General features: G+C 46.6%; 1 protein-coding gene across 1 annotated transcript in view; it reads left to right on the top strand.

The window, feature by feature from the left end:
• TMX4 (thioredoxin related transmembrane protein 4) overlaps positions 1 to 16,997 on the top strand; it is a gene marked incomplete at its 5' end in the record, with an annotated part of 76,679 nt that overhangs the window by 15,873 nt on the left and 43,809 nt on the right. The window contains one exon of the mRNA XM_040347852.1: positions 5,339 to 5,384. Coding sequence (XP_040203786.1) covers positions 5,339 to 5,384 — 46 coding nt within the window. The remainder of the gene's footprint in view (positions 1 to 5,338; positions 5,385 to 16,997) is intronic.

The raw sequence follows: 16,997 nt of genomic DNA, 5'->3' as shown, positions 1-16,997 counted from the left end.
CGAAGGTCATATCCAGTTTTCATTTGAACCAGGATTTGGTATTACCATCCTTCTTCCCTAAACCTACTTCCAGAAAGGAAGGGTTGCTGCATACCTTGGATATTGTCAGGGCCATGAAGGCCTATCTTAAAGCTACAAAGAAGATCCGGAAAACAGATGTGCTGTTCATTCTACCGGATGGGCCCAAGAAGGGGCAGGCAGCTGCAAAGTCCACCATTTCTAGGTGGATTAAGCAATTAATCACTCAGGCCTACGGCTTGAAAGGGTTGCCTCCTCCAGTATCATTAAAGGCTCATTCTACTAGAGCCATGGGCGCCTCCTGGGCAGCACACCACCAGATCTCTATGGCTCAAGTTTGCAAGGCGGCAACCTGGTCTTCTGTCCACACGTTTACAAAATTCTACCAGTTGGACGTAAGAAGGAATACTGATACTGCCTTCGGGCAGGCAGTGCTGCAGGCTGCAGTTTGAGACCCTCGGATTCCGGGGGCTCCTCTTTTTTGAGTTAAATTTAAAATTTAAAATTATTTTTCTCAACTAAGTTGGATTTATTATGATTTGAGTATATCTCTAAATTAAATCCTTTTTGTCTTGGAGATGTTCTCCCTCCCCTCATTGTAAGCATTGCTTTGGGACATCCCATATAGTAATGAATGCCGCTCTGTGTCCCGTGATGTACGATAAAGAAAAAGAGATTTTTAATACAGCTTACCTGTAAAATCTTTTTCTTGGAGTACATCACGGGACACAGAGCTCCCACCCCTCTTTTTTGAGGACCATTTTGGGAGGCATACTGCTTGCTACAAAACTGAGGTACTCCTCCTATGGGAGGGGGTTATATAGGGAGGGGCATTTCCTGTTTGAGATTGCCAGTGTCTACACCTGAAGGTACTCCATATAACCCATATAGTAATGAATGCCGCTCTGTGTCCCGTGATGTACTCCAAGAAAAAGATTTTACAGGTAAGCTGTATTAAAAATCTCTTTTTTCTTGGCACACTTTCGGCCTCTTAGTACCAACTGAGTTTAAAGGGGTTGTAAAGGTTCATGTTTTTTCACCTTAATGTATCCTATGCATTAAGGTGAAAAAACACCTGGCAAACACGGGCCCCTCTAGCCCCCCCGTTTTACTTGCCTGAGCCGGTCACCTGCTCTGCGTGTCCCCAGGTGTCCTCTTCTCCACAGAGTCTCGGCGTTGATTGGATAGATTGATGGCAGTGCAGCCATTGGCTCCTGCTGCTGTCAATCAAATCCAATGACGCGGCTGCCGGGGGACAGGGCAGAGTCATACACTCTGGACGCAAGGTAACCCTCTTGAGAGAGAGAGAGAGAGAGAAAGGGCTTCCTAGAGGGGGTTGGCTATTGTGAAGAGGAGCTGAAAGAGCCGCTGTGGGACCCCAGAAGACAAGGATCTGGGCCACTCGATGCAAAATGTATTATGGTATGTTTGTTATATATATATATATATATATATATATATATATATATATATATATATATATATATATATATATATATATATAATATAAAAAAAAAAAAAAAAGTGAACCTTTTACAACCACTTTAAACGCCACGGCCTACCTGAGTATTGTTGGTGACCATGTCTATCCCTTTATGACTACAGTGTCCCCATCTTCTGATGGCTCCTTCCAGCAAGATAATGTCACCATGTCACAAAACTCCAATCATCTCACCACTGGACTCCAATCAATGAGGTCACTGGACTCCAATCACCCCACCACTGGACAATTAGGTCACTGGGCTCCAATCATCTCACCACTGGACAATGAGGTCACTGGGCTCCAATCATCTCACCACTGGACAATGAGGTCACTGCACTCCAATGGCCTCCACACTCACCACATCTCATCCAATAGAGCACCTTTGGGATGTGGTAGAATGGGAGGTTCGCATCATTTAATTTTCAGCCGACAAATCTGCAGCAACTGTGTGATGTTATGTCACTATGGAGCAAAAATCTCTGAGGAACGTTTCCAACACCTTGAATGAAGACAAAAGGGGGTCCAAGCCGGTACTAGCAAGGTGTACCTAATAGTGTCCGGTGAGTGGATATTACTGTAGGCAAGTAAGGTGGTGTCGGCAATCCATCCAAGATGGCTGCCTTTGTGCTCCACAAAAAAACGAACAATGCAGCAATAGGTATAATGGGCACTGAAAGGGCTTCCATAGATCGTTATGGCGGATGGTATCACTTTATTGTACTGTTGTTTGGCTGGAGATGGATAGGTGTGTGTATGTGTATACACACATTATATATATATATATATATATATATATATATATATATATATATATATATATATATATATATATATATATATATATATATATATATATATATATATATATATATATATATATATATTATAATTAGGGCTATTACTGATTTAAAAAAATAATCGATCGAACACGAAAATTTTAATCGACTAATTTTGATTAATTATAACGCACATACATTTTTCGGGTTTCACCACCATATATAGTCCCCACTGTAATATCCACAGACATCTCCCCCCACTGTAATAACCACAGCCCCACCACTGTAATGTCCACAGACATCTCCCCGCCACTGTATAGGAAGATTAGTGCTTGCTTAGTTTTTTTACCAGAGAAGCCGGCCGAACACATTTTACCCTTGTGATATAAAATGGCATTGCCTATAGGAATTTACATTTTTTGGGGGTGAACACCCCCCCCCCCTCACTGGCTCCCCAGGCTCTGTCCTGGGAGCTGATGCTCTTTACTAAATTTTATTCTCTTAGCTCTTGCAAACTCTCAGAAAATGGGAAAATGTGGGCCGATCCATCTTACCAAAACAGCGTATATTACATTTCTTTTACTCTGACATTTTTGGTAACAAAGGTATTCAAGCGGAGTTCCGCCTGCAAAAAATTAAAACATTAAGTCAGCAGCTACAAATACTGCAGCTGCTGTCTTTTGAAATAAGGACACTTACCTGCCCTATAGGGGTGCAACGGATCAAAAAACTCACGGTTCGTATCGTTCCTCGGATCAGAGCCACGGATTCAGATCATTTTTCGGATCACCACCATACATAGCCCCCACTGTAATGTCCACGTCCTCTCCCTCCACCGTAATATCCACGTCCTCTCCCTCCACTGTAATGTCCACATCTCCCCAGTCAGCGCTGCGCTGGGAAGCTCACCTGGGTCGACACTGGGTGTACCAAGATGGTCGCCGCTCCGGAGATGGGCCAAAGCCACGGCCTTTCCTATGGGCTCAATCTGCGGATCGCATGGTGTGCCGATCCGCGGACGTTGACTTGTTCGGATCAATGACGATCCGTTGCACCCCCTACTGTCCAGGGAGCCCACAATGTCGGCACCCGAAGCCGATCTGGCACCAAACTGTAATAAAAAAAAAAAGCGAATGTGTTTCTGGGGCCCCCTCCATCCAGACTTACAGTATGTGCTGCCAGCAAGACTTGTACTGCACAATTGTAAAACCAATATGCATATGTGAGGCTTTCTCTAGACCCCAGGTGTCGAACACAAGGCCCGCGGGCCGAATCCGGCCCTCCAGGCCATTTTACTTTACTTTCTGCTTTTAAGCAATGCATCCAGCGTCTTCCCAGTAGCAGCTTAAGGCTGGGTTCACACTACTACACTACTTTCATCCTACTTTGCTCTGCTACATTGGTCCTACATTTATCCTACATTGGTCCTACATCCATCCTACTTTCATGAACAGGATACTACTTTGGTCCGACTTCAATGATATTCAATGGGCCTGAAGTAGGATCAATGTAGGACCAAAAGTAGTACAGGGAGCATTTTCAAAGTCGGACCGACTTGTGTAGGACGCTACAAGACGCTCTCATAGGGAAACATTGAACACAGAGCAAAGTAGGATGAAAGTAGTGTAGTAGTGTGAACCCAGCCTAAGGAAAGAAGGGTGCACTGTGATGTAAGGGAGAGTGGGGGAACTCAACTTCTGATGGTGGGGTGGCTCTTGACATCTAATGTAAGGGATGGGGATGCTCTGGACATCTAATCTTACAGATACAACCGGCCCTTTTGAGGGCAATCATAATGCTGATGCGGCCCTCGATGAAACTGAGTTTGACACACCTGCACTAGACTACTGGCTGCTAGTATGGTGACCCGGATATCTTATTTGTGTTTTAAAATTGCTGTCCAGCACAAGTTTGAACTTGCTTTCAGTGCACAAGCCCTGATGAAGGGGGAGTTTTGAGCTCCTGGAAGGAGTTGGATTTTTTCATTACTGTTTGATAACAATTTGAATCCTTACTGGACTGAATCAAGCTTGGTGGTGCTCTCATCCATCTAATGCAGAGTTCTCTAAGATTTCTAAACAATTGGCCAGTTTTTTGCCCTTCAGACTTTAGGGGGACCGGATTGTGGCCAGCGGGAATGAAAATGTTCCTAGTGGGAGTAAACATCGCCTTGTTTTGGTGTTAGTGGGAGGAATAGTACCCCATAGGTGGCATTATTGGGAGGAATAGTGCCTCATAATTGGTATTGTTGGAAGGAATAGTGCCCCATCATTGACCAGGGGCTTCAGCCCAAAGTCCAAGGCTGTAAACGCAGGCTTTTTTTTTGGCTGGCCTGTGACCTACATACACTGACAGTAGTGACCTATATACACTGACCTACACACACTGACATTTACATACACATTACACTGTCTGACCTACAGGCAATCAGTCATTCCATCAGTCGTCAGCAGAGGAGAGAAGAGCCAAACCAGGTATGTGGTGCGGCGGCCGCATTGTAATTCCCGCCTTCTGGAGCCTACAGCGCCTATGATGGACGTCACACATACCGCGGTCGCGGCATTGGACCAGTGGAACGTCCATCATAGGCGTCAGAAGGCGGGACCTGCTATGGCACTTGGCTACATTCGGCGGCACATGGGATCAGATCAGTCCCGCCACTCGCTCGGGACTAACAATGGAGACCTGCCATGATGAGACTCTGGGCTTTTCAGGGTCACATTCGGGGCTTCAGCCCCCCCAGCCACCCCCTCCTGACACCCCTGACTGGCTGTTCTCTTTTATGTTACATTTGCAACGTTTTTCACATACTGTAGATTTTGTGGGGTGGTTTCAGTAGTAAGGTAGGTGGCATGCATACCTAATGCTAATACTAACAGCAAGAACAGGGCAGCCAGGTGTAGAAGATGAATGCTGGGAATAAATTGTGAGGCACCCAGTGGAAGACTCTCCTTTCTCTCCCTCTTCCCCCTGTCCCCCCCCCCCCTTTTTTTTTTCTCCCCCCCCCCCCCCTCCCTTTTTTGCATTGCTCTGAATGATACTGAATTCTGTTCACTTTTAGGATGGCTGGAATGTCGGGACTGTTTTATCTCTCTGGATGGATCCGGGTAAGAACTACAACCAGATGGCTGTGCAATGTGTTTTCTGTATTGGTACCAATTTATAGTAGACCTAAGGTTTGGTTCCCACTGGTGCGGCTATGAATACGCACTACTTCAGCACGATTTTAAAGCCGCAAATCAGTGCGATTTGGACCTTTTTTGATTCAATGTGGCTTTTGACTTAATGCAACAGAAGTCAGTACACGTTGCAACGAAATTGCAAAAAAAGTAGTGCAGGAACCTTTTTCAAAGCCGCTGCGACTTGAGTCAAGATTTGATCGATTCCATTGCTGGTAGTGGGGTGCGTCTTGTCATGCGATTTGAACTGTTAAATCACACTGGTGGGAACCTCCTTCATAAGATGCAGGGTCTTGCTGCCAGAAAGATCCTGTGTATTTGCTGTATGTATTTTTATGTTTCTGCAATGTTTGCATGTGTACAGGGATCGGTGGCCGCCATTGCTAGGGCCAACATGTGTATAAAGCAGTGCCTGGGGCTGTGGATTAAACACTGTCCGTGTGAATGAGTCGTGCCTTTTGCTTATGAATAATTGTCAGAGGTCATTCTAGAATCGCAAAACAACCACCACTGTCAGTGCTATCGGTATGAGAGACCCTCGGGGTGCAAATCCAAAGGCGACATCCAAATGGGCTCCCCTTCAATCTCGTCCACACCAGTGGTGGCTGGTGCTCAAAATTTTTGGGGAGGCACAAACGGGGAAAAAAAAATTGCAGCCTCACTGTGCCTATCAAACGCAGCCACTGTGACATGCCATCAAACGCAGCCACTGTGACATGCCATCAAACGCAGCCACTGTGACATGCCATCAAACGTCACCACTGTGCCATGCTGTCAAATGCTGCCACTGTGCCATCAAACACAGCCATGCCATCAATTGTCACCACTGTGCCATGCCATCAAACGCAGTCACTGTGCCCATCAATTGTCGCCACTGTGCCCATCAATTGTCGCCACTGTGCCCATCAATTGTCGCCACTGTGCCCAGTAAAATGCTGCCACTGTGACCTGTATGTGCCCATCAATTGTTACCACTGTGCCCCGCAATTGTTGCCACTGTGCCCAGTAAAATGCAATGCATGAATCTATGTATTTCAGTGGCTGTGCGAGAGCCAGAGGGGGCGGACCGCCACTGGTCCACACAAAGCGGATATTGCCTCTGGACTCCTTCACACCGCACACTAGATCGGCCTCGCTGCCTACTGCAGTTCGGGGGCAAACCGATACTGAAACAAACGAAAAAGGTGCACCGGCCTCGTCCGATACCATACAAACTCTCTACTAAGCAAAACCAGTAGCAATGTATTCGCAAAAGTACGCTACATAGTGCATATATCAAAACCAGTTCCATCACAGGAAACGTGTCCATCCGCAGGGGCATAGCTGACGGGTTTCAAGGGCAAAGCCCTCTTATTCAGAGAAGAGAAAGAGGGCTTTGGCTCTGAAACCCGTCAGCTGTGCCCCTGTGGATGGAAATGTTTCCCTTGATGGGACCAGGTTTGAAATAAGTATTATGTAGCGTACCTTTCGTGAGTACACTGGTATTGGTTTTATTTAATCACGTTTTTATAGTATTGCATGAGACCGGTGTGCCGCCTTCCTTTTCTTTCAATAATCATGAATGTCATTCTGCCCATGTACTGCTGCCGCATCACTGACTCATTCACACCAACATTTTGTACTAGGCGGTGCCTGCGCATTTGTTTATATTCAGCCAAGAGCAGCAATCAAATGCAGCAAACAAATGGGGTCCCTGTATGCTGCCTGCTGTGCGCATGTACTGTATTTATCGGCATATATTCATTTTCATTTTATGAGGCAAGTTTCAGGGGGGGAAAAAAAAAACATACATTTTTAAACTCTTCCCCACCGAGTCATAGTAAAATGACCTCGGTGGGGACCTCTCGTCCTTCAGACTGGACGTCATATGATGTCCTTGCTTCTCCGGCCACTAGGGGGGCCCCCGCCGCATTGCTCGTGACCCGGTGTGCGTGCCCGGCGGCCGTGATGTCCGCCGGGCACCCGCGATTGCCCCCGCAATCACGGCAGGACCATGGATCTGTGTGTGTGTGTCCTGTCGGCAGTGAGGAGACTGATGTGTGTTCTCAGTACAAAGGAACACACATCGATCTCCTCCTCTTGTGAGTCCCTTCCCCCTAACAGTTAGAACACACTTTAGGGAACATATTTAACCCTTTCAGCGCCCCCTAGTGTTAACCCCTTCCCTGCCAGTCACACAGTAATCAGTGCAGTTTTATCGCACTAATCGCTATGTGAATGTCCCCAAAAATGTGTCAAAAGTGTCCGTTATGTCCGCCACAATGTCACGGTCACAATAAGAAAAAAAAAAAAACGCAGATTGCCGCCATTACTAGTAAAAAAAAAAAAATTTCATAATTCCATTTCCTATTTTGTAGACGCTAGAACTTTTGCACAAACCGATCAAATACGCTTTTTTTTTTTTTATCAAAAATATGTAGAAGAATACGTATCGGTCTAAACTGAGGGAAAAAAGTTTAAAAAAAATAAATAAAATAAAATTAATATATTTATTAAATCAAAAAGTAAAAGATATTGTGTTTTTTTTTTTTTTTTTTTCAAAATTTTCGCTCTTTTGTTTTTTTTTTTTTAGCGCAAAAAATAAAAACCGCAGAGGTGATCAAATACCACCAAAAGAAAGCTCTATTTGTGGGGAAAAAAGGGACGCCAATTTGGTTTGGGAGCCACGTCGCACAACCACACAATTGTCATTCAAAGTGCGACAGCGCTGAAATCTAAAAATTGGTCTGGGCAGGAAGGGGGTGAAAATGCCCTGTATGGAAGTGGTTAAATTAAAGAACTTTGAAGCAAAATAAGGGTCAGTGCCCATCAATGCATCCTCACCAGTGCCCATCAATGCAGCCTGATCTGTGCCGCGTTACACAGAGCCGGGATCTCCTGTTTACTCGGCGCTCGGTCACACACAGTCCCGCCTCCTTTGCCGGTGTCCTGCCAAGAATTGTCCTCCGGCAGATTTTGCCCGCTTTGTCCTGCGCAGGCGCAGCGATCCTACGGAAATTGCCGAACCTCAACACACCTCTCAATCGCCTGGACACATTGGCCCAGATTCAGGTAGATCCGCGCAATATTTGCGTGGGCAAAGGGCAACGATTTTTGCTCTGCGCCCACGCAAATATTTCGATTTGCCCGCGATTCACGGAGCAGTAGCTCCGTAAATTGTGCGGGCGCTATGCTAAGTAGCCCGGCGTAAGGGCGCCTAATGTAAATGATCCCGCCGGGAATCATTTAAATTAGGCGCGCTCCCGCGCCGAGCGAACAGCGCATGCTCCGTCGGGAAACTTTCCCGACGTGCATTGCGGCAAATGACGTCGCAAGGACGTCATTTGCTTCTAAGTGAACGTGAATGGCGTCCAGCGCCATTCACGAATCACTTACGTAAACGACGTGAAATTTAAATTTCACGAGCGGGAAGGGCGGCTATACTTTAGCATTGGCTGCCCCTGCTATTAGCAGGAGCAACCTTGCGCTAAAGTCGCCGTACGGAAACTCCGTACCTTGCGTGCGCAGGGCCTGCGCAACTTTTGTGAATCGGTGGTAGTATGCAATTTGCATACTATACGCCGATCACAATGGCCGCGCCCCCTAGCGGCCAACGCAAGAATGCAGCCTGAGATATGAAGGCATAAGGAGGCTTATGTCTGTCACATCCTAGGCTGCAGTCCGCGTAGCGATGTTCCTGAATCAGGGGCATTCGCTACGCGGGAGCAAAACAGCTATTGCGCCGCGCAACCTATGGTTGCGCGGCGCAATAGCTTCTTGAATCTGGGCCCTTGAGTACAATATTGTGCCACACGCTGCCGATGCTCGCTCCACTCTGCAAAAGGGGCGGGTGTATTACAATTATATGGTGTAAGGGGAGGTTGCCACAAAGTCGCCCATCAACGGTACAAAACTCGCCCCCCCCCCTGCAGACGATATAATAGTAATACACACGCCACGCCCTCCGTGGCCTGTGTATTACTATTATATCGTCTGATAGGGGCGGGGGGGGGCGAGTTTTGCACTGTTGATGGCCGACTTTGTGGCAACCGCCCCTTACACCATATAATTGTCTTATAAAGAGCCGTTGTCTGTAGTAGCATCAGTAAAATACCATCTTATTTAACAAATGATATTACAGGAGCATAAAAATGTTAGTATTCCGACTTTATCCCATTGTGATTTATTGGTAACATTCTAAGTACAGGATGTCAGTGGCCTCCCCCAGATCATCATCGTTCATTGTGTCTGCTGTCGGTGTAAAGCTCTGTCTACACGCCTCACTTCACTTCCATCATGTCTCGTGAACTTGGCACGTTTGATGGTATTACTGTAATGTTGTAATTACATTTTTTTTCCTTCTCTCTTCTATGTATGAGATTTCCAAAACTGAATTTATTTTCTGGTACTTTGCTGCCACCTACTGCCTGTGTCCATGAAATGCAAGTCAGTTATTCTGCCATAAAATGATTCCATTTCACACACTTTTTTATTTTTATTTTAACTCCCTTTTTTGTTGTAATTTTAATTAAAAAAATATATGTAGTTTGAAATATTTAAATTTTAGTAAACTCCGTGCTTACCGTATTTGCCGGCGTATAAGACGACCCCCCTAATTTTCCAGCTACAATTTTGGTTTTGGGATATACTCGCCATATAAGACGACCCCCCCTTCCTACAAGTCTGTCTGGAAGCTGAGGGGTAGCCGGAAAAAACAGACGGGTTTTTCAAATCTCGCTGTGCCCATCAATATGCCTCACTGTGCCCATCAATCAACGGCGGATCCAGGGAGGGGGGGCAACAGGGAAATTGCCCCCCCCCCCGAGACAATCATGTCACATTGGCTTATAAAAAATATATATATTTTTTTTTTACTTTTATAATTTTTTTGTTAAAACTGCTTTGCGGTGCCTGCAGCTGCCGAGTCTCTGTCTCTCTCTCTCTCTCTCTCTCTCTCTCTCTCTCTCTCTCTCTCTCTCTCTCTCTCTCTCTCTCTCTCTCTCTCTCTCTCTCTCTCTCTCTCTCTCTCTCTCTCTCTCTCTCTCTCTCTCTCTCTCTCTCTCTCTCAGCCCGGTAGGCTGCCTGTCCTGAGGCTGCTTTGAGCTGTAGCTGACTGCAGCCCTCCCCCTCTCTCCTGCGTGTATGACACCGGGCATCTCTGACCATCCCTTGTACCATGACCATCCCTTGTACCATGTCTGCAGTCTCTGACCATCCCTTGTACCATGTCTGCAGTCTCTGACCATCTCTTGTACCATGTCTGCAGTCTCTGACCATCCCTTGTACCATGTCTGCAGTCTCTGACCATCCCTTGTACCATGTCTGCAGTCTCTGACCATCCCTTGTACCATGTCTGCAGTCTCTGACCATCCCTTGTACCATGTCTGCAGTCTCTGACCATCTCTTGTACCATGTCTGCAGTCTCTGACCATCCCTTGTACCATGTCTGCAGTCTCTGACCATCCCTTGTACCATGTCTGCAGTCTCTGACCATCCCTTGTACCATGTCTGCAGTCTCTGACCATCTCTTGTACCATGTCTGCAGTCTCTGACCATCTCTTGTACCATGTCTGCAGTCTCTGACCATCTCTTGTACCATGTCTGCAGTCTCTGACCATCTCTTGTACCATGTCTGCAGTCTCTGACCATCTCTTGTACCATGTCTGCAGTCTCTGACCATCCCTTGTACCATGTCTGCAGTCTCTGACCATCTCTTGTACCAGGTCTGCAGTCTCTGACCATCCCTTGTACCATGTCTGCAGTCTCTGACCATCCCTTGTACCATGTCTGCAGTCTCTGACCATCCCTTGTATCATGTCTGCAGTCTCTGACCATCCCTTGTACCATGTCTGCAGTCTCTGACCATCCCTTGTACCATGTCTGCTGTCCCTGACAATCGTCTACAAACTATGGGATAGATTTATGGCATTTATATTTAAATATTTTTTACTAGTAATGGCGGCGATCATTGATTTTTTTAGCGGTACTGCAACATTGCAGCGGACACACCGGACACCTAATTGAGTTCTGTAAGCAACACCTTATTTTCTGGCAGTGCCCCTCCCGAGACTAGACTCTGGATCCGCCCTTGCCATCAATATACCTCACTGTGCCCATCAACATGCCTCGCTGTGCCCATCAACATGCCTCGCTGTGCCGTACCTTATTGCTGTACTGCGGGCGTCCATTATTCAAAAGCCGTGCCTCCTCCTGTTCCGTGATAGGCGCCTGTGTTCCGCCTATCACAGAGGTCCTCTCGTCTGAAGCCGAGGATAAGAAGACATCCATCATAGGCAGAACACCAAACAGAGGCTCTGCTGGGAAACCAAGTGTTCCACCTATCACGGAACACCACAAGGAGGAGGCGCGGATTTTGAATAATGGATGCCCGATGTCTGGTACCGGAGTATAAGACGACCCCCGGGTTTTGAGGCAAGTTTTTAAGCCCAAAAGGTCGTCTTATACGCCGGAAAATACAGTATATTTTTAAAACCCAGGAGGGGGCAGAAATAATCGTTCCTGATTTAACCACTTTGGCTCCAGATGGTTCTACCCCCCCCCCCCCCATGACCAGGCCATTTTTTGCGATACGGCACTGCGTTACTTTAACTGACAATTGCAAGGCTGTGCGATGCTATGCCCAAATAAAATGTTGTCCTTTTTTTTTTTTAACACAAATAGAGCTTTTTATTTTTTGCGCTATAAACAAAAAAGCAGACAATTTTGGGGGGAAAAAAGATACGTATGCCGCATACACACGATCATTTTTCGGCATGAAAAAAAACAAAGTTTTTTAAAAACGTCATTTAACCACTTCCATACAGGGCACGTATACACCTTCCCGCCCAAGCCAATTTTCAGCTTTCAGCACTGTCTCACTTTGAATGGCAATTGCGCGGTCATGCTACACTGTACCCAAACAAAATTGGCGTCCTTTTTTCCCCACAAATAGAGCTTTCTTTTGGTGGTATTTGATCACCTCTGCGATTTTTTTTTTTTTTTTTTTTTTCTGCGCAACAACTAAAAAAAGACTGGACATTTTGAAAAAAAATTACGTTTTTATTTTTTTCTGTAATTTTTTTTGTAAATAAGTAAGTTTTCTCTTTCAATTATGGGCACTGATATGGCGGCACTGATGGACATCGATGAGGTAGTACTGACGGGCACAGATGAGGTGGCACTGATGGGCGCTGGTATGCGGCACTGATGGGCGCTGATATGCGGCACTGATGGGCACTCATAGGCGGCACTGATGGGCACATGGGCGGCACTGATGGGCACACATAGGCGGCACTGATGGGCACATGGGGGGCACTCATGGGCGGCACTGATGGGCACTCATGGGCGGCACTGATGGGCACTGTGGGGTGGCACAGATGGGCACTGTGGGGTGGCACAGATGGGCACTGTGGGGCGGCACAGATGGGCACTGTGGGGCGGCACTGATGGGCACTGTGGGGCGGCACTGATGGACACTGTGGGGCGGCACTGATGGACACTGTGGGGCGGCACTGTTTTACTTTTGTTGCCAGTCAGTGCCCATTTGTGGGCACTGATTGGCATCTTTATTTTTTTTTTCCAGACTTTTTTTTTTTTTCAAACTTTTTTTTTTTTTTTTTTTAGACTTTTTTTTTGCCCCGTTTTTTTTTCTTCCTGCCCTTCCCTGGTGGTCCAGGGTGGGCTTCCCTGGTGGTCCATGTGGCGATCCGAGGGGGGGCTGCGCTGATAAACAATCAGCGCGAACGCCCCCTGTCAGGAGAGCCGCCGATCGGCTCTCCTCTACTAGCGTCTGTCAGACGCGAGTGAGGAAGAGCCATCGACAGCTCTTCCTGTTTACATCGTGATCAGCCGTGGTTGGACACGGCTGATCATGTGGTAAAGAGTCTCCGTGAGATCGGTGTTGCGGGGTGTCAGACTGACCCCCCGCAACAACGATCGCCGCGATGCGCGCCCCCGGGGGCGCGCAGCGGCTCAGAATCCTGAGGACGTCATATGACGTCCGGTCAGGATTCTACAACCACTTTGCCGACGTCAATTTGTCATTGGCGGGCGGCAAGTGGTTAAAATTACCGTGTGTGGGCTTCACATCGTTTTTCATCTTCTGAAAAACGACCAAAAAAAAAAAATCGAACATGCTGCATTTTTTCACGTCGTTTTTTAAAATGTTGTTTTTCAGGATGTAAAAAATGATCGCGTGTGGGCTAAAACGACGTTTTAAACCCGCGCATGCCCAGAAGCAAGTTATGAGACGGGAGCGCTCGTTCAGGTAAAACTACCGCTCATAATGGAGTAAGCACATTCATCACGCTGTAACAGACAGAAAAGCACAAATCGTCTTTTACTAACACGGAATCGGCTAAAAGCAGCCCAAAGGCGAATAGAACTTCCCCTTTATAGTGCCGTTGTACGTCACCGCCCTTTGTTCATAATTTTTCTAAAACGATGGTGTGTGGGCAACGTCGTTTTTTAATGAAGTTGGAAAAAAGTTAGTTTTTTTTCATGCTGAAAAATGATCGTGTGTACGCGGCATTACTTTCTGCTACAAAACATACCCAACAAAAAAAAAAAACAACTAAAAAATCACATTTTTTCATCAATTTAGGCAAATATGTATTCTGCTACATATTTTTGGTTAAAAAAAAAAAAAATCCCAATAAGCGTTTGATTAGTTTGCACAAAAGTTGTAACGTCTACAAACTATGGGATAGATTTATGGACTATTTATTTTTTATTTTTTTGGGATTGCTACATTGCAACGGACAAATCAAACACAAAGTGACACTTTTTGGGGACCAGTGACATCATTACATTGATCAGTGCTAAATGATATGCATTGTAACTGTACTGCGTGGGGCGGTCCTTTTAAGTACTTTTCACACTTTGATTTGAAAGTCTGGTGCTGCCGCCACCATTGTGGGTAAGGGAACCCGGCAGTGTAGCCTTTCCACTTAATGCTGGGAACCCTACTGCGCATGCACAAGGCCCGCCCCTCTCTCCTATTGGCCCAGCGGCCGAGGAGGGAGCCCCGTGGTCAAAGACGGGTATCCTCTCTCCCCCGAAAGGTGCCGAATTTAGCACCGGAAGGGGGGGGGGGATCAGATAAGCGGAAGTTACACTTTGGGGTGGAACTCCGGTTTAAAGCGTGATTTGAAAGTTGCACGATTTTTGACGCAACTTGAAGCTATGCCTGTTTCTATGGACCTCAAGTCACATCAAAATTGGACCAAAGTAGTGCAGGGACTACTTTGAAGTCCAAACAACGGAACACAAACTCCTGCGCACTTGTTTTTTGTTTACTACTTTGAAGTCGCACAGATATGAACGTTACTAATTGGAAATCGTAGGATGCGACTTTTCAGTCCCAAGTCGCACAAGTGTGAAAGGGGCCTTAAGTGGTTAAAGCACCAAGGAAGCAGATGGGGTATCATTTTTGAAGCCAAGCAAACACAATAGTGCGAAGAGGACTGTAAGGTGACCATTTTATTTAGTGACAAGGGGCCGTGATTGGCCTTTTTGAAAAATGAAGACAGTATAAGTTGACATACGCCTATCTTGATTGGTTTCTCTGATAGTATGGATTTTGTGAATTCAAACATATTGATCTCCTGATTGAATGAGCTGAGCCCAGGATCCGCTGCATGTACTGAGCGCGCTCTGTCTGTGTCACAACGCAGAGGAAGATAATAGAAAAAGGAATAAAATTGCCCCTGCTGCCTATTATCCTGAGGGTGTGTGAGAGATCAATAGTTTATCTTTGTGAAGGTGACCTTCTCACACATTGTGTCTCCTCCTGTATTTCTGGTGCCATACCGTTATTGGAGCACCTGCGAATCGGATGTTTTTTTTTTTTTTTTGTATTTTCAAAATTGCTTTTTTACGGCACAGCTTTTTAGAGCTCACAATGCCGCTTATCACAGAACGGTTTACTACATCTCCCTAGATTATCGCAGGAGGAGCAATGGATTTGATAAACTCCTATTCTGGTGGGTGCTGAAAAATGTGACCATAACATAAGAGGATGGTCATACTTGCCTCGGTGGATGGAGCATCAGACTGATGCAGCATCTGTCCCCGGCGTCTCCACATTGAGAACCGAACACTGCCGCTGGCTCGGTTCTCACTCCTCCCCAAGCAGAGCGATGCTGACTGTCAGTCAGCATCGCTTCTGCTCTACTTCTTCGCGCTCATTGGAGCACTGAGCCATGGAGCGGCGGAGAGCGGTCGGCTCGCTGACACTGCCATCAATCGGGGCAGCAGGCGGATCCAGACTTGGTATGACGTGGTGCCTCGACTGAAGGCAGTGACATCAGCAGAGAGGGGACTTTAGACCGCTCTCCGCTGAAAACAGGTCACAGGAGTGCAAAACGAATTACTCTCTGGTGACCCAGAGCGGTGACCCAGAGCAGAAACCCAGCCTAAAAAGCTCAGGCTGGACTTCTCCTTTTTAAAGTAGAAGTAAAACCGAAGCTCGTTTGTCTGTACTCCTCCTATGGATCACAGGAGTGTAGTTCGTTTTGCACTCCTGTGACCCGTTTTCAGCAGACAGCAGGCTGAAGTCCGCTGACGTCACAAAGCAAATCCAGGCTCGGGCAAGTTCGCAATTCCATTGCCCGAACAACCAGGGGGGCACGATAGATGGAACGATTTTCTTTCTTGCAAGCATTCAATTCCCCCAACAACACAGGTTGTGTTGATAGGGGACAGGGCGGGCACAATGGGTGGGAAGGACAGGTGGCTGCCCTGGGCACTATGGTATCATTTGAGGAGCGGGGGCACCACAAGATGATTTGGGGATGGGGGTTATTTGTATTGGGAAGGGGGGATTTTGAGGGCAGGGGGTAAGAATTGTTCTAGTGAGGGGATGGAGGAAGAGAATTTGTGCTAGGAGGGGGGACTTTTTGAGGGGGGGTTGTACTAGAAAAGTTAATATAACGAGAGGGGATTTGTGCTAGGAGGGGACTTTTTTTTTTTTTTTTTCCCTTGGGAGGGAATCTGTCAAATGGAGATGATTGGAGGGGTGGGCATTTGTGCTATGAGGGGACATTTGGGGGGTGGAGGAGCAGACTTGGGGGGGGGGGGGGGGGGGGGGGGGGGGGGGATTTGTGCTTAGAGGGGGGATTAGGAGTGGAGGGAACTTGTGCAAGGGTGGAGGAATTGAGGGGGAAAGGATTTTGTACTCGGAGGGGAAATTTTGAAAGGTGGAGGATCTATGCTAGGGAGGGGTAATATTATTTCTTTTGGGGGGGGTTGTGCTGGGAACATATGTGGAATGACAGTATTTGCTGGTTATATCCACGTTGATGGTTTCAATCAACCTGAGTAGAATCGGCCTGGTTCAAATTTCAAATGGTTCAAATCTCGGCCAGTTTCTGCTGAACCAGCTGAGACTCGAACCATCTATGGCCATCTTTAGACAGCACCTGGAACATGCACTAAGCACTTGAAGCTGGCCAAACATTGTTGGAATTTTGTTCAAACCTTCATAGAAAAATCATTTGTCCAACTAATTTTGTTTTGAAAGCCCTTTAAAAAAAAAAAAAACCTACATACTCGCCTAGGTGG

Source organism: Rana temporaria, chromosome 4 (genome assembly GCF_905171775.1).
Source record: "Rana temporaria chromosome 4, aRanTem1.1, whole genome shotgun sequence".
Lineage (NCBI taxonomy): Eukaryota > Metazoa > Chordata > Amphibia > Anura > Ranidae > Rana > Rana temporaria.
Note: the sequence above shows the minus strand (reverse complement) of the source record. Positions and strands in the feature narration are given on the sequence as shown.